Source organism: Falco peregrinus, chromosome 5 (genome assembly GCF_023634155.1).
Source record: "Falco peregrinus isolate bFalPer1 chromosome 5, bFalPer1.pri, whole genome shotgun sequence".
Lineage (NCBI taxonomy): Eukaryota > Metazoa > Chordata > Aves > Falconiformes > Falconidae > Falco > Falco peregrinus.
Window position 1 is genome coordinate 15,484,539 of NC_073725.1, and position 22,706 is coordinate 15,507,244.

General features: G+C 39.3%; 1 protein-coding gene across 3 annotated transcripts in view; it reads right to left on the reverse strand.

Moving 5' to 3' along the window:
* Positions 1 to 22,706, reverse strand: part of CPNE4 (copine 4) — a 315,514-nt gene that overhangs the window by 21,707 nt on the left and 271,101 nt on the right. For all 3 annotated transcript variants that reach the window (XM_055806291.1, XM_005242246.4, XM_055806292.1), the window contains one exon: positions 18,329 to 18,462. In XM_055806291.1, the coding sequence (XP_055662266.1) occupies positions 18,329 to 18,462 (134 nt within the window). The remainder of the gene's footprint in view (positions 1 to 18,328; positions 18,463 to 22,706) is intronic.

Sequence of the window (22,706 nt, forward strand, 5' to 3'; positions counted from 1 at the left end):
TTCACAGAAATACAGATGTGCTCTCCCAGCTCAGAAAACGGGTATAGTGAAGATATGACTCTGTAATTAAAAGTGTTTGCAAATTTGGGTTCTTACAGTTGTCCAGGTGCAAAATAGACTTCCAAAAATACCTGAAAGGGGCAATTTCACCCCCCCAAACCTGCAGGTTCTGTAAAGTTTTCCTGCATGTTCAGTAGTTCCACTGAAACATGAGATTATTTTAATTAGGCATAGGTTGACTGATAACCTAGCAAATGTGTAGTATGGTCAGTTAGCTTTCAAACACTTACAGAGAGGTTGTTCTACCCCAGTTAGATCTGTAGAGACAAAAATTCCTGATTCAGAGAACCTGGAAACTTCAAGGCTGCTAACACCCTTCCAGAAATGCAATAATGTCTCACACAGCCCACACGCTGTCAAGCTGCCTCTTCCCAGATGGCAAAGTGGAAAACAACAAGCTGTAAGGAATGTCTCGTCTCTGAGTCAGCAAAGCACTGGATCACACACTGGAGGTTAACAATTCACCCAAACATATGCTTAACTCTAAACACATCCTGAAGCCCCACTGAAGTCCCTGAACTGTACTCTAGTGCTCTGATGAATCAGACCCCTCATAGCTTGATCCTATTCTGCTTACTGGGCTTCAGGGCCCTTGGAAAAGTTGAGTTCCTACTACCATTATTGGCACTTTCAAAAATTCCAACAAGAGGCCAGAAGCTTCAGTTTCCTTCGTATAGTTCAAGACATTGCCACTCCAAGTATCAACTCAATAATTTGTTTCCCAGACATACTCAAGAAAGATAATAGCACCCATTAAAGCTCCTGGGTTACTCTGTCTGGCATTGGCTGTGAAAGACACCATGGTATTTCTGACAAAAGCTAAAGAAAAATGGAAGGGTTTAAAAGAAAGCAGAAATAAGCACACACACACCCCCACCCTCCAATTAACCACAAGATACAGACATATCCAACAGCTCGTTGGGAAATTATGATTGTCGTGTAAAGGTTTAGCTCTCACAATTGGCGTTCTGCTACAAAATGTAGTTGCCACACAGATCCTGGGAGCACAATTCTCTGTACCACATGTTACACTGTGTGACAATGGATGTTGGAGAGGAAGACTAACATCATTTGCATGGTAATGAAACATTTTTTCCAAGAGATGTCAGAAATGAAGTAGCTGCTGATACTTGATGCTAACCACCTGCTGATAGCCTTCTCTTTGATTAAACACTCCTGGAAGTGGGGAAACCCTTATAAGTAGATGCAGAGAATTCAGGTGCACACTTAGAGGGCAAGAAATAAGAAGCCATTAGAAAAGAATCTGAGGGGAGAAAGAAAATCTTGTTTTACATTAATGATTAAGCATGGTTGGGTTAGAAAATCAAACCCTGTGGAGTTGTAAGTTAATTGATTTTGGGCAAGAGCAAACAAAGACTAAAAAAGAATTTTACTTAGGTAGAACATAAGTGTCCAAGTTCAATATAGCGATCCAAAAGCTGATGTTGGCAGCCATTACCCAACCTGGGAGATGCCTAAACACATAGAGTGCCTGCATTTGTACTGCAATGTTTCTCGAATGTAAATAAGTGTAGGCACTCTTGTATCTGCAGCTCCATCTTCTGCTCTGCAGCAATTCAGAGACAGCACTAAGTGATACCTCCAGCAGCCTGGATTCTCCTTCTGGTGGGGAGACTCCCACATTCCCAGTCACCCAGTGGCATAGCCCCCACTGTTATTCTGCACATAGAATACCTTACCACCACAGTCAAGACACTTGCCTTTATGTCTGAATCTCCCATATGTCCTTTTTGAGCAAGTGCTAGTTACTGCTACCATTGCCTTGTGAAAGAGTAAAGCCTGATCAGGTACCCCTTCAAGACAGGATTCCACATGGCTGCTTTCTAGAGGGAAATGCATAAACTCTAGAGAGAAGGGGTATCCTGGGGTGCACTCCTGTGCTTAGTACTCTCTCTTGGTTCACTCAGAACAGCTCCACGCTCTCCTTAGGAAGCCCTTAATTTTACAGAGTTTAGGTACATACCTCTCATGTTTGGATTCAAGTTGCTAGGACCAAGGAATTAACTTTCATGTGCTCCTGGAGCTTGATCTTTAAAGTAAGAAGGGAACCTTTTGATTATATCTCATGAAATTCCTTGCATAAAAAAGATATGTTATTCCTTGATATCCATCTCAAAATTTGTGACTGACAGCTTTCAGAATAAAATAAAATTTTACTGTAAGCAATACTTTGCCTCCTATCACACAAAATAAGGTGTTTAGATAATATAAAGATCTCATTCTTTTGTAAGTATGCAGTTTAATGGCTTAGTGATATTTTACAAAGTAACCCTTTCTAGTCTTCCCATCCACCCCTCATTTGTCATCTGAGAAAAACTGCAGCAGCTGAACCTGCTGCTCTCGTTCTGCTTACCCTGCGCAACTGAGACACAGCAGGGAGAAAGTGACCCAGAAGGGAAGCCAAGGACTCTCTTGTTTTCAGGACAGTCCCTTGTGGTACAGAGGCATGGCAGAGCTACTCTAGCAGATCCAGGGCTATCATGGCAGCTTGCAGCAGAAAGAAGAGCAGCGTCCCAGCTTCTGGAAGCTATGTCAAGGGTTAGGCCATCCAGGCACTGAAACTACAGTCAGAAAATGAAAAGGTTTCCTCCTGCCTCAAGGGTGAGTTGCATGCATCACAGACTCCAGCCCTGTTTCCTAACCTTGCATTTCAGCACGAAAGGGATCTGCTCTAGTAACTTCTTTTCTTCTTTTTTAATTTAAACTCACTCAAAAGAAGAAAAGTCAGAACCAGTTTTCTTTTCCTTTGTGTTGCTTGCTCAGGCATTGGGGCTTCACAGGAAATAGGCCTGGGACCCTGACTGAAGCACTGGGACAGGACCAGAGACATGGTCTGTTAGCACTCTCCCTGGCACAGTGCTGGCTCCTGCCAACCAGCAGCCTCCAGAGCCTTCCCAGGGACAATGCTGGGGAGAGCTGTGCTTGAGACTGCTCCCAGTGGCAATTGGGCATCACCAGTTTGTGCTGGGAGGAAGAAAGCTGAGATACAAGGACACGGACAGTGTCATATCCTTGGCCTCAGGCCACATCAGGATCTTTGACTTGTTCTCTTTAAACCGAGCCAGAGAGTCCTTGGCATATGCAGGGAAACTGCCCGCACTGTCCTGCTGGAGACAGATTGCTAAAGGGACAGGAGAGAAATGCAGGAAAAGCAAGCTGGTTGTATAAAACCTCAAATTTACAAAATCAAGCAAGAAAAAGAGGATTGTGGCTTGACAGAATCTTTACAAAATTACTCTGTCAAGTCTACTTCACATTCTATACGGTTCTTTGTTTTATACAGGTTCCTCTGAAAATCAAAACTTGGCATAATTTTCAAAAAGCTGAGGTACTTGTCAGGAAGGTCAAAAAAGCAAAAGCATTAGATTTTGACTTTTATACCTGGTTATATAAGGGCCATGAGTAGTCATGCAAGCACAGATGTATATGACTTCTGGTACTTCCTTCAGTCAAACAGGCATATATTACTGAAAGATACCAAAGACTGAGCAGATCTAGGTTACACCCTAAAGGTAGAAGCAGGGAGAGGGTTCAGGTTCAATGTTCATATTGGTAAATGTAAGTTAGTGCACACAGAAAGAAACTGTCAGGACTCCAGGACTGCAGTCTTCCCAACAGATATATAGCCAGTTAGAGAGAAGTTCCTCAATAACCTCAACCATAACATAATGCATAGCAGAAAATAAATTCTGAGAATATCCCATATTATCCCTTTGGAACATTGCTCAGTTTTAGTCATCTATCCTTCAAGCTATTCAGTGGAAACAGAGGAAGTGCAATGACAAATCAGTATATTAATAGGGGCAGAGAGGAGAGGCATGTCAGTAAGCTGTGCTGCACAGACAGGAAAAGAGATGAATAGAGGAAGTAGTAAGGTTTTGACAATTAGTAAAAGTGATGCAGATAATACCTTTTTCTGTTTCACTAGGAATCCTAGTGATCACTGGAAGGTAAGATATATGTTTATAACAAAGATAAGGAGACAAAATTAAGAACATTAACTACTAGTACTCATTAACTGCTGGTGCCCTCTGACATCTAGTACCATTAAAACATGGAGCTCAGCTTTATCCTGAGAAGGATTTGCTATTTCTAGTAACAAGAAGAATTCCGGTAAAATTCTTCCACTGGGTGAAATTAATTAGTCAGGCATTAGAGAGTCTTCTGCAACTTCCTCTGAAGCTGCTGGCATAGACAATGCTGGAGATAGAGATAGATACTTACCAGTGTGGCAATACCTGTACTCAGAAAGCAAAACAAGAGCTGCCAGGGCCATGTGCTATGAAAATCAGTTCCCTTTTAAAATCTAAATGGGGAATCTAAGTTCTTAATTGCATGGAGTAAATGTAGGGGTAAAAAAGGCCTAAGCCATTCTATATGCCATTTATTTCTGAAAGATGAACTTCTATCTAGCCACTTACACAGGTTGTTTGGGATTCATTTTACTGGTGCTTGTGAAAGCTCCTTGGTATGTAATTATAGATGTACTTACCTTTAAGCTCCTGAAGTCAATGCAGCAATTTATATGGATGCTACTGAACTGACCTTGAAAAGCTTCAGTCTGAAAACATGCTCACTTTATGCTAGAGCAACATAGTAGCATCAGCAGTACTAAATATGAAGTGAATGGGGGGAAAAGAAAGAAACATAGGGTAGGAAGAGAGAAACACTAAAACCTCATCTTCAGTTTCAGGTGACCAAGAATCTTAAATTCACATCTCTTTGAAATTCTTGTAAGGAATATACATGATAGAATCCCTGGATATTAAGGTGTCACTTCTAATTTTGGTTTTGGGTCAGATCAGAATTATCAGAGAGGTATTTTTAAAGTACTGAGCTGGATGCAGCAAAAACAATTACTGTGCCTTTTGTTTTCAGTTCCAATCTTAAAAGAATAAACTATGGATCTGCTGTGCTCTACACACTTTCCCCATGATGAAATCAGATTTTTTTTCTCTGTTAGAAAAAAATGTCAAATTGCCCAAATATAAAAGGAGTGTCAGTTACACGTATCATGGACAGAAGTGTGAATGTGAGGAGGGGGAGAAGGAAAGGGAAAGGGCATGGGAAGAGGAAGAGGGAGAGAAGAGAGAGGAAAGGGTAAAGGAAAAGAAAAAGGAGAAAACAGCAAATGCCACAAACAAAATAGAATCATCTCTAAACTCAATGAAAATTGTAATCTTTCATGTTCAGGGAGCAAACTGGAGGAAAATGAACTGAATTAAGCGTTTCTTTTCTAAACCATATGAATGAATCATGTTCCTGAGTGTATTATTTAGTACTTATCTGAGAAGGGCTTGATGCCAACAAATTCTGAATCATAACATCTTACAGATTAGCAGCAACTCCAAAGAAAATACAGAAATCATTTGAAATATTTAAACATTTTCAGTCCCTGCTTTGCAAGCAGAGCTAGGTAAATAAAGGACACGATCTGTATGATCAAATAAGGCTAAATAAAACCATTTAAGTGGAAGGGACCAGAACACATCTGCTTCACCCCTTGCAGTCCTGCACAGCCACCTGTGCTCCTCCAGGATGGGCTGGAGCTATAGCCAGGCTGTGGTCCAGCTCTCAGACTGCCTCAGTCAGGGTCAGAATGAGCACAAGAGTTCAGCAGGAGCAGTGTTTTCTCCCCAAACTGCTATTCCTCTCTGGGGGACCGCAATGCTGTCACCACATATTCACTGCGCTTGTGCCTGGTTTGATACAACCACACCTCTGGTTTGGACCAGTTTACTGCGTGTTTAAACAAAGTTGCACTGTACCTAAGAAGGCTTGGCATCCAGCCCATAACGCACAGTGATTTTTAATGGAGCAGCAAGAATGAACCGATTACCATACATCTTGGTCACAAAAGAGAGCTGGGAGCATGCAAATCAGTGGTAAATCACTGCAACAGCTACATTGTTTGGTCTTTCACAGAGAAGCTACACAATTGTGCAAAACCCTGATGTTAAAATTCACTCACTACCTTTAATTACAGCTTTTAATCACCTTAGGGGAGCTGGAATCTGTTGAATACTGAGAAATAGATACTATCATGTAATTGGGTTTCAAGAATACAAGGGAATGCCTGTCTCACCTGTGAGGGAAATAGTTAATGAAGCAGGGGAATACAGACTCCCAGAAGCTAACCACCAAAAGGCATCAACTCATGAAATAACTAACAAAGCCAAATACAGGTACAATGGATTTAAACTTTCCCTTGTTAACATTAACTGAATTGCAAAAGAAGCTCTGCAGGGTAAAAATATCAAGTGAACTCAGAAATTCCTAGACTGAGGAAAAGTAAATACCCACAGAAAAAAAAGTCATCAGAGCTTGAAAGAGGTAAGCAAAATGAAATGGCAGCTAGATATAATTTGCTAGGACAGCCTAATAAAATGGCAGACTCAAGAAGGTGAGAAAAAAAGTCAGGCTTCCCTGCAAGATGACAAATAAATTGCAGTGACCTGATTTATAACTACATGAATGATCCAATTCAGTAAAATGTATCTAAGAAATGGGACTTTGTAACTGAGATAAAACTAGGGAAGGGGATGCTGTAAGGGAATGCTGCTGTAAGAGGCTACAGAGTTACATTTAACTTCTCAAAGCAGGCAGGTTCCAGACAGTCCTATATAAAAGGGTTGCACATATGCTCCTGTACCTTCCAAAACCTTAATTCTAGAGTGAATTTGCATATTTGTGGGATCATATATGGAAAACTGTACCATCACTAAAAAGGTCTTTCTGACACAGATTGTTACCTCAGATGTTTAAAACTTGACATGACTTGAAGACGACACTGCAGGCAGCAGGCCAAATTCCATCACGTAAGGTGCAGATCATCCAAACCGAATGGTGGTGGGACCCTGTCCTCTTGAAACACAAATGTGGCTTTCAAGTTTCAGGATGCACTGCACTAAGCCACCACAAGAACTAAAGCTTTGCTATGTATGCACATAATTTTGCCCTTTTTTTACAAATTAAAGTGGAAAGGGTTTGTCAGAGACCCTCCTCTGCAACATTTTCTATCAGCAAATAACTACCTATAAGGGGTATGCTGAGAAGAGAGGAATATGGGACTGCATCAGCATATGTATGCCGGAAGGTGCTGGCAGAGGAATTTCTCACCAAATGCTCTCAAGATACACATGAGTTTTCTAAGATGAGCAGGATAAAACCATTATAGAGAATATACTGTCATTTAATGTGACTAAACGAGCTGTTGATGTGATTTTACCAAAATACAAAATTACATTAAGTTAAAATGAAGAACTCTATCAAAACACGTTAGAGCAAAATTGTAAATGAAGTATACTGATGACTAACATTCAGCTAGGCATCACTGAATCTGTAGGAGGAAATGGGCTACTACCCTTTATTCATCTGCTGATTTGGAATCTCTGATCAAGGTTAATTTCACAATAATTTGGAGGAGATATAGTAAATGGAACCTAATTCACAAGAATTGCCTAGCTTTAACTGAGAGCAATTTGACCCACAAACATCCTGTTAAAATCAACTCAGGCAAAAGGTATCCACTTTCTGTAAAGGAGGAAACTTGCATGAGAAGATCTAGGCCATGGTGTTTACTTACCCCATGAATGGGTTTCCAAATAGGAATAATTTGTTTCTCAGCTATACGCTAATATAATGGAGTGGATGACTAGAATAGTTATAACCTTAACAATGCAAGGGGGAAATTCATGCTTCTGAAATTGAAGAAATGGTTGCACTGACTAAAGATACACCAGATCAGTATCAGACAGCATCAATGAAAATGGCAAGATAAATTGCTATCTCCTTTATTTATGCTTATTTACTTATAAATACTTATTTATTTACACAGGTGCCTAGTCTCTACAGCAGTAGGTGGTATGCAATTTCACATAAAGTTTGTAGGGTTTATACTTCAAGTCATTCTCTTCAGAAAGAAATGCTGACAAAGAAATCCCAACAGTACCAGTCTGCACAGTTCCAGAGAAGTGTCAACTTCCCTGACTACACAGAACAAAGCTCTTCCTCAGAGATTTCAAGCTGAATTGAGAAATAGCAAAGGCCACATAAGAAAAGCCATGCAGAGGATTCAGATTTTGATGTATCTACCAGCTGGCAATGCAGCAGAGGTCTTTCAAAAGCATGCAGAGGAGGCAGTGGTTTTGCTAAGCAACTTGGAAGGGACTGCTCATGACTGATATGCTGACATAGGAACTGAGTTCGTGGAAGAAGAGGCAGTGTACAGAAGACAGTAAGATGGAAATTCAGTAAGGGTAAAGACAGAACTGTAAGAATTCACAGTATCTGCCTAGATAAAGGGCCTGTAGATATATATACACACATGCATATATATATATATATACATACACAGATACATAGACATATATGTATATATGTATGTATGCATGTACACATGCAAAAGAAACTGTTACAAAGTCATCTCCCTGACACAGTTGTGGTACTAGGCTAATTCTCCTGTACTGGTTCTTAGGATAAGAAGTGGTGATTGCAGAAACCCTGTGTGGCAGCAGTCTGCCAATACACAATATATATGTATATATATATTATGCAATTGTGCCAGCCTAGGTCCTCAACAGTTAAATCCAAAGATTTTCAATCCAGTTTTGTGATTAAAAGTAACAGCAACTCCTTTTTCCCAGTGCAGTTTTAATCCTGGGTTATCCAGACACTTCAGAATATGTTTAATCACACCTGAGCTTATTGATAAACATAAGCTACAACTTTTTATGGATAGGTTACTGTTTTTCTGCTTTTCTTCTGGTTTATGTCTATGCAAATTTGCTCCTATTAAAGCACTAAATAAAAAGATTCATGTCTTTTCCCCTACGGCTTTTAAACTTGTTTAGATATGCTAATCAGCTTTTTTGCTTAACTGTCTCCAGAAAGGTTGTTTCTGTAATTAAAGTAATAAAGAGAGATGGTTAATAATTAAGCATATTTTTACTTATTGATCTGCAAGGGTAGATTAAATTTTTAATCTGTAGCTCTATGTATGAATTTCATGAAATATTTAATGTCACACATAGTGCCAGTTATTCTAGGCATCATTTTTACCCCAGTTTTAATGAACTACTATTACACTACTATCTCAACCAAAGCAAATTTCTGCTTTTCTCCTTGTGTTTGGCATAATTACCCCAAGGTATTTGATTCAGATCCCTCCAGTCAAAGTAACCCTCTGAGTCTTCATCCACAAACCCAGATAGAGCTTCAGGATGAATGACCTGTTAAGTAATTCTTGGGGATGAGGCTGTGATTTATAAAGCAGATTTCAAGGTGTAAACTCTGGGATCTCTTTTCCACTTAAAGCCTCAGTCCAAAACACAGCATTTAAGTACATACAGTTCTTTGTATTTGGGACCAATTGCACTTATTTATGTATGACTTCCATAGCACGTATTGCATTTTACATACCTTGTCCCCTGTCTCCTCCCTAACTGCCCTCTGCTGGGTACCACAGGAAATACGTTTCTGGGACAGATGGACCTTTCATCTGACTGACTTGGTTTTATTCACTTCTTAGGTCTACACTGATAAGACTGTGAACCCTAGTCTTTTTATTCTCTCCTTTCATTTCCCCCCCCCCCCCCCCTTCTTAATTTTCAAGTGCACTTTATTGAATGAGGGAAGGAAGGTTTTATACACAGTTTTCAGAGTGAACACACTCGCTCAGGCCTAAAATACTGAGGAAGAACTCATAGAGGAATTTCTGCATCTAGTCAGCTACCGTTGCAATTCATTGATTGCAGAATCTAATGTTGAAACTCAAACTGAATTCATGACTTGCATATCTTTTGTGGAACATGGCCCAGTTTTTAAATTTTCACTCTTAAGTATTTTATAGAGCTCTACACATAAATAATTTCTGCACTTTGCAGGAATAATGTACTCTTTGCTCATTAGTGGCCTTTGGGGAGGTTGCTAGACAAGTGTGTTTTACACAAGCAGTTTATTTGCTAACATATGATCTCAGTGTGAGTGTCAGTTTTAAAGAGCTACTTGAGTATTTAGAGTTAAGGAGGCTGTTTGCCTAAATGAAAGGATATTAGTGTCAAGAAACAGAATTTATCTTCCATGTGTTTCAAGGGCTCTTGGAAATAAAAATTAAAATCTGCAGTAACTTTAAGACTGAATAAACAGACATAGAGATTTAAAATAATTAAGAACTATTTTTTGAAATAGATTTTGAATACAGATAAAATGAAGAGCAATTTTATGACATCATTTTACAAAGCTATGTGGTCAAACATATGGACTCGTGAGTTGAGTGCATAGATCAGAACAGGGATGGCCCATAAAGAATGGGAAGTTCCAAAAATTTCCAATGCAACAAATGCTTAAAAGTATTTGACAAAATAAATCCAACCTTTGTCTTTTTCAAGGTATGAGTATTGATTTGACCACAAAAAAGCTGATTCTCACATGTGCTTGTGGAGCACTTTTTATCAATCCAGTGAAGAACTCTGTATATTTGCACAACTATAAGACTGCGTGTAAAAATTAATCATAAAGATCATCCAGGTATATGGGAGGAACTGAACATTAGGGTGTGGTGTGAGCAATTAACAATAAAGTTCAAATTCAGTAAAACCCTTAACTCCATCTTAGTGCCACCTGTATTTTGCATAATACTTCAGTGTTTGCTTGAGTCAGACTGATAATAAGCTCTAGTGTCTTGCTGAATCAGAATAGTTGTTTTAATGAAAAAATAAATATTTAATGTAATAGAAAGAGACTTGTAATAAGCAGAAGAGAAAGGAAAGCTAGTAATTGCAGAAAACAGATTTCAAACTGAGGAGCAGATTTGCAAGTCTTGCCATGGGCTTCGCTCACAATATCATCATTAAAACCTCTAATAATGTAAGATCGTTGTCCTGGTTTCAGTCCTGGTTTCAACATGCCACTGTACTGGAAAAGGATGAAGCTCTGGAACAACTGCAATACATTGATGATATCATCATGTGGAGCAATACAGCAGAAGTTGTTTTTGAGAAAGGGAAAAAATAGTCCAAATCCTTCTGAAAGTCAATTTTGCCATAAACCAAAGTAAAGTTGAGGGACCTGCAAAGGAAATCCAGTTTTTAGGAATAAAATGGCAAGATAGATGTCATCAGATCACAACAGGTGTGATCAACACAATAACAGCTACGTCTCCACCAATTGATAAGAAAGAAACCCAAGCTTTCTTAGGCACTGTGGGTCTTCGGAGAATGCATATTCTAAAGTACTGTCTGCTTGTGAGCCCTCTTTAACAAGTGACCTGGAAGAATGATTTCAAATGGAGCCCTGAGCAATGACAAGCCATTGAACAAATTAAACAGGAGATAGTTTGTGCAGCCCTTGGGCCAGTCCAGACAGGGCAAGATGTAAAACATGTGCTCTACACCACAGCCAGGGAGAACAGTCCTACCTGGAGCCCCTGGCAGAAAGCACCAGGGGAGAGTTGAGGTCAACCCTTAGGGTTTTGGAGCCAGGGATACTGAGGATCTGAGGCCTGCTATACTCCAATTGAAAAAAAGATATTGGCAGCTTATGAAGGGGTTAGAGCTGCTTCAGAAGTGATTGGTAGTGAAGCACAGCTCCTCCTGGCACCATGGTTGCTGCTGCTGGGACAGATGTTCAAAGGGAGGGTCTCCTCTACACATCATGCAACTGATGCTACATGGAGTAAGTGGGTCACACTGATCACACGAGATCAAATAGTTGTCCAGGAATCTTGGAAGTTATCATGAATTGGCCAGTAGGCAAAGATTTTGTAATGTCACCAGAGAAGGTGATAAGTGCTGAAGAAGCCCCACTATATTATAAATTACCAGAAAATGGGAGGCAATATGCTCAGTTTACTGATGGGTCCTGCCGTATTGTAGGAAAGCATCAGGCATGGAAGGCAGCTGTATGGATCCCCCTATGAGAAGCTGCAGAAACAGCTGAAGGAGAAGGTGAATCAAGTCAGTTTGCAGAGGTAAAAGCTATCCAGCTGGCTTTAGACATTTCTGAATGAGAAAAATGGCCAATACTTTATCTCTACACTGACTCATGGATGGTAGCAAATGCCCTGTGGTGGTGGCTACAGCAATGGAAGCAGAGTAACTGGCAGCTTAAATGCGTAAACCCATCTGGGCTGCAGCATTGTGGCAAGATACTGCTGCCCAGGTGGAGAACCTGGCTGTGAAGGTATGTCCCATAGATGTTCATGTACCCAAGAGCTGGACCACTGAAAAAATCAAAATAACCAACAGATGGGTCAGACTGCTAAGACTGAAGTGTCTTAGGTGGATCTGGACTGGCAACATAAGGGTGAAGTATTTATAGCTCAGCGGGCCCATGACATCTCAAGGCCATAAAGGAAGAGATGCAACAGGTAAACAGGCTCATGATCAGGGGTGGACTTGACCATGAACACTATCACACAGGGTATCCATGAATGTGAAACATGCGGTAAAATTAAGCAAGTCAAGTGGTTAAAGCCTCTCCAGTATGGAGGACAATGGCTGAAATATAACTGTGGGGAGGCCTGGCAGACTGACTGACTATACCACATTTCCACAAACCCCCCAAGGCAAGTGCCATATGCTAACCGTGGTGGAAGCAAACACCAGATGGCTGGAAACACACCCTGTGCCCCATGCCACTGCCTGGAACACTGCCCTGGGCCTTGAAAAGCAAGTCTTATGGTGACACTGTACCCTAGAAAGAACTGAGTCAGACAACGGGACTCATTTCCTGAACAACCTCATAGACACTTGGGCCAAACAGCATGGCATTGAGTGGGTATATCACATCCCCTATCATGCACCAGCCTCTGGAAAAATCATGTACTGTTTAACAGTATGGACTGTTAAAAACTACACTGAGAGCAATGGGTGGTGGGACCTTCAAACACTCGGTTCTGCATTTAGCAAAAACTGCCTGGTTAGTCAACACTAGAGGCCCTGACCAATCAAAGCTTTGGCATATTGTAGAAGGGGATAAAGTTCCTGTAGAACACATTAAATATATGCTGGGGAAAACTGGTTTATTCCTGCCTCAGGCAAAGGCAAACTCCTCCATGAGACTGCTTTTGCTCAAGGACATGGGTGCACTTGGTGGGTAACGCGTGAGGATGGGGAAGTCTGGTGTCTGCCTCCATGGGATTTGACTTTGGGTGAGAAGAGCCAATGAAATGGATTAAATTGTGTGATGTTGATTACTACATGACAGTGTATATTATCACCTTGATGGTGGCTAAATGCCCATCACCACACTGGGAACCTTGTGGTGCCCATCCCTGCCACTCTGGTTTTGGGGATCTGATTCTGACTCCCTTCTGATCACCACATTAATGAAAAATGAACTTCGATGAAACCAGACAAGCACAGTGGTGATGGAATCAGAACTGGCTTGAGCATGCAACAATCTAAGATGACACATCATCTTTCCTGCTCTGAAAGACTGTTATGACAGATGGAACTCGAAGTCATTGACTAAATGAACTCAATGGAATTTCATAGGGAAGCCCCACAGAGTAAGGGAATGATATCTACGTGTATATATCAAAAGACAGAAAAGGTGATGCTGTATTGGAAAGTGTGGGACCTGGGCATGACGTAAATGGTATAGAATAAGGGGTGGATACTGTCCTGCTTTCAGCTGGGATAGATTTATTTTTCTTCCTAGTAGCTGGTGCAGTGCTGTGTTTTGGATTTAGTATGAGAATAATGTTGATAACACACTGATATTTTGTTGTTGCTAAGTAGTGTTTATACCAAGTCAAGGACTTTTCAGCTTCTCAGGCCCTGCCAGCGAGAAGGCTGGAGGGGCACAAGAACTCAGGAGAGAACACAGCCAGGGTAGCTGACCCAAACTGACCAAAAGGATACTCCATACCATAGAATGTCATGTTCAGTACATAAACTGGGGGGCAGATTGCTGCTCAGGGACTGGCTGGGCATTGGTCAGCAATTGTATTGTGCATCACTTGGGGTTTTTTTAGCTTTTTTGTTTGATTGTGGGTTTTTTGTTTTTTTTCCTCCTTGAATGTTATTTCTCTTTCTTTTTTTGTTATCTCCCTTTTCATTACTACTACTACTATTATTATAATTATTTTCAGTAATAATAATAATAACAACAAAACCAACATTATTTCAATTATCCAATTGTTCTTAACTCAACCCATGGGTTTTACCTTTTTTTTCTGATTTTCCTCCCCATCCTGCTGTGGGAGGAGGCAGGTGGTGAGAGAGCAGCTGTGTGGTACTTAGTTGCTAGCTGGGGTTAAACTATGACAATCATTTAGGAAATAATTCAGCTATATTATATTATATTCAGCTATTAGGAAATAACATTGTGTGCATGTAATAGCATTTATCCTTACACTCAAGCTCTTTGCAGTCCCATTCCAGCCCTTTTTTCTTTACCAGAGCCATCAATCACTGTAGAATGAAAGATGAGCTACACTCATGGCTAGCTGGTTGTATTCCAGCACTGGTAAAACAAATCATTAAGATCAAAGGACCAGCCATTTTAATAAACTGTGTGCACTGTTGTTATTGTGACTTATGGCTTTGCTCTGCAGAGGCACATTCCAGTACTATTTGGGTGCTGGTTCTCACCTACACAAGGCAGCTGCGTTCTGTGCAGCTTGCAGGCACGGTCCCTGTGCCATTATTCAGACAGTACATTCTTCTGCAGACCATGGGAGCTCCTCCCTGTCCACATGCCTCTGTTTCCTTTCAGTAGAAACCAGGATGCATGAAGGGGAAGGGAGAGGACATAGTTCAGGTCCTGACTTAATGTCAGGACATGGCCAGACCTTATGCTGGGACACAGGGGAAAGGATATGTTCCCTGATTCCCCAGTTTAGCTATAGGCTTCTCTGGCTTACAAAGCAGTGCTGTTCCATGCTGAGCAGGGGGCAGTTTTGTGATACAAATGAAAAGTATTTGGGGAACAGAGAACAGGACACATTCAAAGTTATATAGTAATAACTACATACAGAATTTCATGGCTTTTATAAGATTCTGGTTCACAGGTCTGATATTTCAACTGATGAATGAGTCTGTCTTTCCTCATATCTGGGTATTCAATCAGCAAAGACACCTGCCATCTATCTTCCGAAAAGAGCATTCTCTTGAATGGGTGTCCATCAGGCTCCAAAACAAAAAGATGGGCAAACGCATTGTTCAGAATTGGTGAAAGTTAGAAGTCCTAACGCAGCCATAGTGCACAGAGAGCTAGGTATAACCTCATCTGTCGCAAGTACACTTGCTAACTCATTGTTCAAAACATGTAGAGGGAATATACGCACATTTGGTAGTGATCAACTTATTTTTGAGGATCCTGGCTAGGATGATACTGCTGGTCATCAGAAACCACTTGATTTGACTTCTGATTCAGAGAATTCAATACTGAAATTACTGAGGTAAAGAATAAAAATGGAATGATACAGAAGCAGATCCTTTTAATGTTAAACACTTCAGTGCCCAATGATTTTTCATCATTTTCATCTATACTACAAAAAGATGGAGAAGACTTCCCAATTTCAAGGTAAAATTACACCAGCGATATAATTCTTAATATAAAAGAAAACTTGTGAAACGTTTAAATGGAAATAAACATTTCTCATTTATCTGAAATAAATTCTTCTTCATGGAGCTGTCTGCTTATTTTACCAAATATTTTCAATAATAACTTTTTAATGTGTTTTCCCCTTTCCAGTATTTCTAAGTACATTTTAGAGCCCAATTCCTTAAAACTAATGAATGCTTCTCCTTCCGTTACGATCCATTGATATTGTTGCTTAGCCACTGATTGTATCACATACAAACTTCATCTTATCTCTTATGACAAATGCTGTTATAGCCTGACACAATTCCACCATATAGATAAAGTATTAAGTCTTTTGTGCAGATGAACAGCTCTTCCATTTCCCACACCATTATCAGATTGTCCTATTCCCATGGGACTGTAGCATTTCTATAATCAAGATAATAATCAAAGTCTATTTCTCATTCTCTGAATATTGCTGTTGAAAGAATGAATCTTACTCTTTCATGCTTAACTGTGCAGAACGGCGCTATTCATTTAAATGTTTCAGGAATCTCTGAACCATACAGATAAATGGGCTTTTGGATGAGCAGGGATTATTCCACTGTATCAAGGGATGTGAGTGAGGCAGCACTTAAATTGGAGCATTAATTACTTAGGGATACATTAGGCTGATATGTACAGAAACCTAAATTATGAGAAGATTTGGCTTGATCAGCAGAACTAAATAAAGTATATAAAGGAAAATTTTAGATTGTGAGTGTGAGTCTCTCTCTATATTACTTGCCAATCAAATTCCTCCCAAATTACAAATAAATTTGAATGTTTCTAATTAAAGAAGTATTTTAAGTAATAGCTATAGGCTTTTTTTTTTCATTCTTTCCAAATTATAAAAGCAGTCTCTCAGTATATAAGTGTAGCAAAAGTACTTAGCATTCAATAGCTGTGCTATTGGAATGCAAAAAGTATTTTATTTATTGGAATAAAATACTTTATTGCAGCTACTCTTGCATTTGACGCAAATACATTAATCCTGAGACACAAAGAAAACTACATAAAGGTTTGCTCCTCCTTATTTCTTCTCGTCTGTAGAGAAATTATAAGTTTTCATTTTTAGTTTGCTGGATTCAAAATGTGCAAGAAAAGGCCCTCGCTTGACATTTTGATCAGAAAGCACTGACCATGTTGAATCAACTTGCCCATGGAAATATATTAAGAGCATGTACAGGTCAAACACGTGCCAGAAAGGTGACATTTCCCTGGGAAAATAAATTCTGGATTTTGTTCAGCCTTACTCCATAGCTCATACAACCTCAGTTGTGCTGATCAGCATCAACAGGCATTTTCTGCAGCAACACAGAACTGAATGATGCTGATGATTTTATTTGAAAAATGACTGGCCATTAATTTTTGTACTGATTGGAATATGCTATATTGGGAGAGAGAAGAATCCTGATTTGGGATTAATATCTCCAAACAGGAGGGACTGCGCCACTTAACTATTTTATCTTTTTTAAAAAATACACCTTAAGTGATACATAAAAACAATCTGTGTGCATAAACCAGCCCTTTTTTATTCCTTTCCCTATTTTGAAGTATATTAATCCTCTGAATTCTTGCTAGTAAAATATCTTGCTGGATAATCACGAGGAATTATCAGCTCACATACAAAGAAATATGAATTTTCTTAGACTCATTTACTAAGTTTGACCATCAAATTTGTACAGAAATTGTATCAAGGCAGGATTTTCCACATTCTTTTTCGAGAAGACATTTCATTACCATGCAAATGGAAGTGCCTCTGAGCAGGCTAACTGATATATGCATCGTGTAACATGAAAACCACAGTATTAAGTCACCCCACAATTTATAGAGAAAGGATAGTTCAAATTTGATTGGAAATACCATTGGTTTTTTGAGATGTGGTATTTACATATGGCAAAGTGGTGGGTGGATGTCTATTACATGTGCAAAGTTTAGAAAGAATAATTGTGTAAGATACTGTGCCTCAGGAACAAAGAAAGAACATTTAAAGGAAATGCACTTAGTAATTAGATTAATAATGGGCAATTAATTTGACAGAAGCAGGCTGCTTATTTGAAAGCAACAGAAGTACATAATGTAATCAAAGCATATTTGGCCCAATTACTTGCATTTGTTTATTTATTTAAAGGCATGTTGAGTGCACACATTACCACTATTTTTTAATACTTATTTTAGAAGTGACTTTAATATTCAACAGGTCAGAAGAACACTGAAAAAGACCACACATTTATTTCTACTAGGCATGGCCACTAAGCAGTTTAGGCAACTACAAATTCAGTTTCGAACACAACATCTTGGGAACACTTTCCTGTAGGATGGGACAGAACCAGATTCCCAAGCATATCAGAAAGGATGCTATAGGCATCTGCAAAACAGGCTTCAAGTTTAACACGTGAAAAATCCACTAAACCATGCAATTTTGGCATGTGAATACAAACATGAAACTAAACACATGTATAGTGAAACAGCCAAGAACTGGGCCTTTCATTACCATGAAGCTAATCTAAACCCACTCAAAAGTATGTCAAGATAGACTAATCTTCCTGACATGCAGCCATTTCTCTTAAGTGACTAAACATGGAGCTACCGCAGCTGGCAGCAGGCAGTCATTGATTTCACACTGTGAAAACACTTTCTAAAGACAACTCTGTTATCTTATGTGGTTATTTACCTGTCATAGTCTTGGCAAATCTCCCCAACAGCTACCAATGCTTTCAAGTACTCATTGGGTTGATAGGGGTGGATATAGTGCAGTGAGCAGCTGTTCCTAGGATCACCATTTGATGCAGTAAAGTCTATAGCTACCTGGAAAAGAAGAAAAGTCAATGTGTTGCGGAGCATTTCTGGACATAAGTATACCCACATCAACCATGAACCTTTACCAGAAACAGTTTTCTGTAGAGATCACAGCCTTACAGCAAAGGTCATTTTATAGTGTCCTTCATCAAATTTGATTTAGGATAGTATTGATACATATGTCTAAAAGTACATGACAGCTTATAAAATAAGAAGTAATAAAAATAAAATGGCATAATTAGGAAAAAAATGAACTGCATTATTATCCTACGTGGAAAATTATGTTCTAATACAAATGAATCAAACTATCTTTAGGTTCTCATACTTAATTAAACTATTCCAGCTCAGGTGATGATCAGGACATAAAAGCTTTGCAGCAAAAATGTCCTGAGATTTAGAAGTCCTACTAAAACTACAAATTAAAAGTCCAGTTAAGGACATTTCTAAGCTATTTAGCCCTTACTGTGGCAGTATTAATTGTAGTAGATACTGCCTGTCTGGTATTTTTTATCTTCAAAGCATTTAAACATTAAATAATTAACCCTCCCAATGGCATAGCAAGCTCAAAGGTGAGCGGCAGGGTAAAAACAAAGCTTGAACACTGCACAGATTTTTGTGTTGAAAAGGCTTAGAGAAGATTGTGGGAAGCATTCAATGCAAAAGCAAATATTAACAAATCCTCTTAAAATTAATGTCTCTCTTTTAAAATGCTCTTTATACTTCTCACTGAATACATACTCTGGCATGCATCTTCCTGTGATAGGACTGTCATAGACCAGAAAGCCCTTTTCTGAATTTGTGATGTTGCTTTCTAGGAATTCCTAAAAGGAGCAACAAGAAACCCAAAGGCTCTCCTGAGGGAACAAAGCCATTCGCAAACTTCCTTATGATTTTGTCCAACAATGCTTCATCCAAAAAACCTGCTATACCTTGGCTATTCAATAGATGAATGAGCAGAGTTCAGATTTACAGCGCAGTTGACAGGTAAGGGCTTAGCTGAAGGCTGCAAAAAGAACTTTGAAGTCCCAGCATGCCACTGCAGATATGCAGCTTCCCCAGCTGAACCCTCTGCTTGGCACAGGGAAGACTATCTTATGCAGCTATAAAATGAAAATGAAACATGACATTTTCATTCTCCCTTAAAAAAATGACACAGTTCTGAAACTTTTTTGTTGCTAAAAACTAAAAGAGAAAAATCGTACTGGGTTTACCCAATGTGTCTTTTCCCCAGTGTTTCTGATTTTCCACCTCTAACTCCTACTTGAAGACAAATATTTTTCACTGGGCTCTAGTTAGCTTGGAAATGCCTTCAACACCTTGATCAACTATGAACCATTGGTACCTCACCACATTTCAGTCAGGAGATGTGAGCTTGATTTGGCTTGCAAAAAAAGTAATCTTTCACCTCTGCTTCCCTACTTACTGTTCATGCGCTGAAGCAATGAGTCTGTTTTCCACATAGGTCTTTTTCTGAAAATGATGGCTTGATTTAACTTGAGTAAATCAATGGGAAACCTCTCATGTTCTCACTTGCATGCATGTATGTAAGTGAGGAAGAAAGAAATACCAGTGGTTTGTGAAACCTGAGGTAAATCCACAGATGCTTGTATGGATTAGATTAGTTTGGGGACACATATTTTTAACAAATCTTAACTGAGGTGTGCATATTTTTTAAAAAATATGTGTATTTCCCCTGGTATTAATTTAATCTCAGGTTTTTGTTCTGATTATATGAAGTGCAAAAATGTAACTGTATGATAAACAAAGGGCATTTCTATAACATTGTTAAAAGTGAGCGTTTTTACTGATAATCTCAAGACAGACATTAAGAAGATTCAAGTGACAGATCAGAAAGGAGTGGACAAGTCTTCCTTTGTGGCTGTTAGCCATGACTAAGGGTTTTTTAACTAAAACCAAGAGCACAGTGTAGGAATAAGCAGTGGCTTTCATGAGCTTGGCAAAAAAGTCTGTGGCTACTGTTTGGGAAAATAAAAAAATCTCAGAACAAGCTTCCTTTTTCGAAACAGTCCTTGTAGTAGAGATCTGTGATAAGCAAAAAATATCCTAACTTCCTACCATGAAGCCTTTATTAATATTTGTAGTTGGATGCAGTGTGCTTGACTGACAGAAATCTCTGTTTGACTCCTGAGGGCAGGACTTTTAAGGAAGGTGACCGTCGTTACTTGCCATGATTCCAAAATAACAACACAAAGCTCTGCTCTTTTAGCATTACCCAGTAGCACAAAGGTTTTGTGCAAATACATAGGATAAGGATTTGTAACTAAGTTAACTTATCACAGAAGTTAGGCTAATATCAAAACAGAGCTAATATTGTGGGCAGCAAATCAGGAATCTTTCTTACCAGTGCATACATTTGATTTTTATCAGTGTATCTTTAAATCTATCAGTCATCTTCCCACAGCTAAATAAGAACATAACATAGCAATAACTACACTGGTAATACATTTTCCCCTCAGCCTTGTAAAAGGGTAATTTTCATTGCACTGGAAACATCCTACATAGCTTGGATCTGCTAGATCTGTCAGCAAGGAATCAGCCTACTCAATACCATGACCTGCCTGAGAGAGAATCTGTCCAATATATCTTTCTATTACAGTTCCTTTTATGCATGTTACACATCCTTTCTGCTGTATTTCCTAAACTGATGAAAATGTCTTCTGACTACAGACCCATTTGCACTTCCAGCTTCTGAACATTTCTTCTGCAGCAGGGAACACTGTCTAATAAGAGATACAAGGTTTTGCAGTAAGTAGTGCATAAAAATAGCAGACTGGAATCAGCACTATTGATCTCTATAGATGAAAGCTTGTTAACACTGAAGGAAAAGTTTACTTTTGATTTTCAGAAATATTCTTTCTAAGTATAAATTATGTTTCTACAATAGATTTACAAAGTATTTCAAGAACACACAGCATGATGTCACCAAAGCCTTCATTAGTGCCTTAAATTAGCAGGTACATCATACTACAGCCTTTTGTTATCAAATGTATGCTTAGCATCCCAGTTCCCCTCCCTCAGCAAGTGCCCTTTCAAATCACAGTTGTATCATACTGCCTGTACACAGCATGAACTCAATAGAAACGTCATTAATATTAAGACAAAAACAACAACAATACATGTGCCAGGAGAGTTTCAAACAATTCCAGATCCACTCGAGTTAAAAGAAATGGAAACCTGGGAAGGTGGAAGGAATAGGCCTCCTTGAGTTCAGTGATCTGAATTAACCAGGTTAGGACTATGTGAAAAGGAGATTATGTGATGTGTGCAGAAAGCAAGGCAACACTGAATATCTCCCCTGCAGGCTGCACCCTTTTGCTTCAGTGTCCACTGGAGAACCTCTGATATGTTTCTGGAAACAGCAACACATCTCACCACCAGTCTCTGCTACTATCACTGGGGACTGGTGCAAATGAGGCAGGAGGAAGAGTCAGATTGTGACAATCTTTAAGCAGAACCACTAAGTTATACATGAACAGAGCTACAGGCACAGAGCCATCCACAACAGCTTCCCCTGACTCCATGTAGGTTGAAAATGGATAGTGGTGAGTTTACACAATACTGTAGCTGGTGGATTTACCACTGAGGTCAGCAGTAATTCAGGGATCTCTGTGGTTCACAGTATATTGGATCTTTCATTTCCTTTTTGTCCTCACTGTCCATCCTTGCAGATGAATTCACCTAAGTTTCCTATTATCAATGGGTTTGTTTCATTTCAGTAAAATGAAACATTACAATAGTAAAATATAGTACAAGCAATACTAACGTTTTTAACAGAGACATTTTCAACTTGTGATTCACAGCCTACTAATAGGAAGTCTGTGACAAGTAAATAAAATGGAGCCAAATTGCCATGACCCTTCAGTGTGCTCTGTAAGGACTTGCTCTTCCACTGGAAAACATGTAGGATGAATCAACAAGTGTTTGAAAAGCACAGCTGTAACATAATAATAAGTATATCCCTAGACACTCTCTAATGGTTACAGAGCTCCTGTGCTTAAGCTAGAGTTGTGGGAAATGCATATTAACCAGTCTTTACATGTGCTTAAGCACCTGCCCCAATTAGAAAAGGCTTTTAAATATTACTTAATGACATTGCTGTCTTTCTGCTAATGACCTTGAACACATTTGATAATTGTGTTCTTCCAGTCGTATTTTTAGAGAGGAGATGTCAGGAAAGACATATCAAAGAGGTTTCCAGGGATGGGAAGAGTTTCAGACTTGGAGGAGAAATG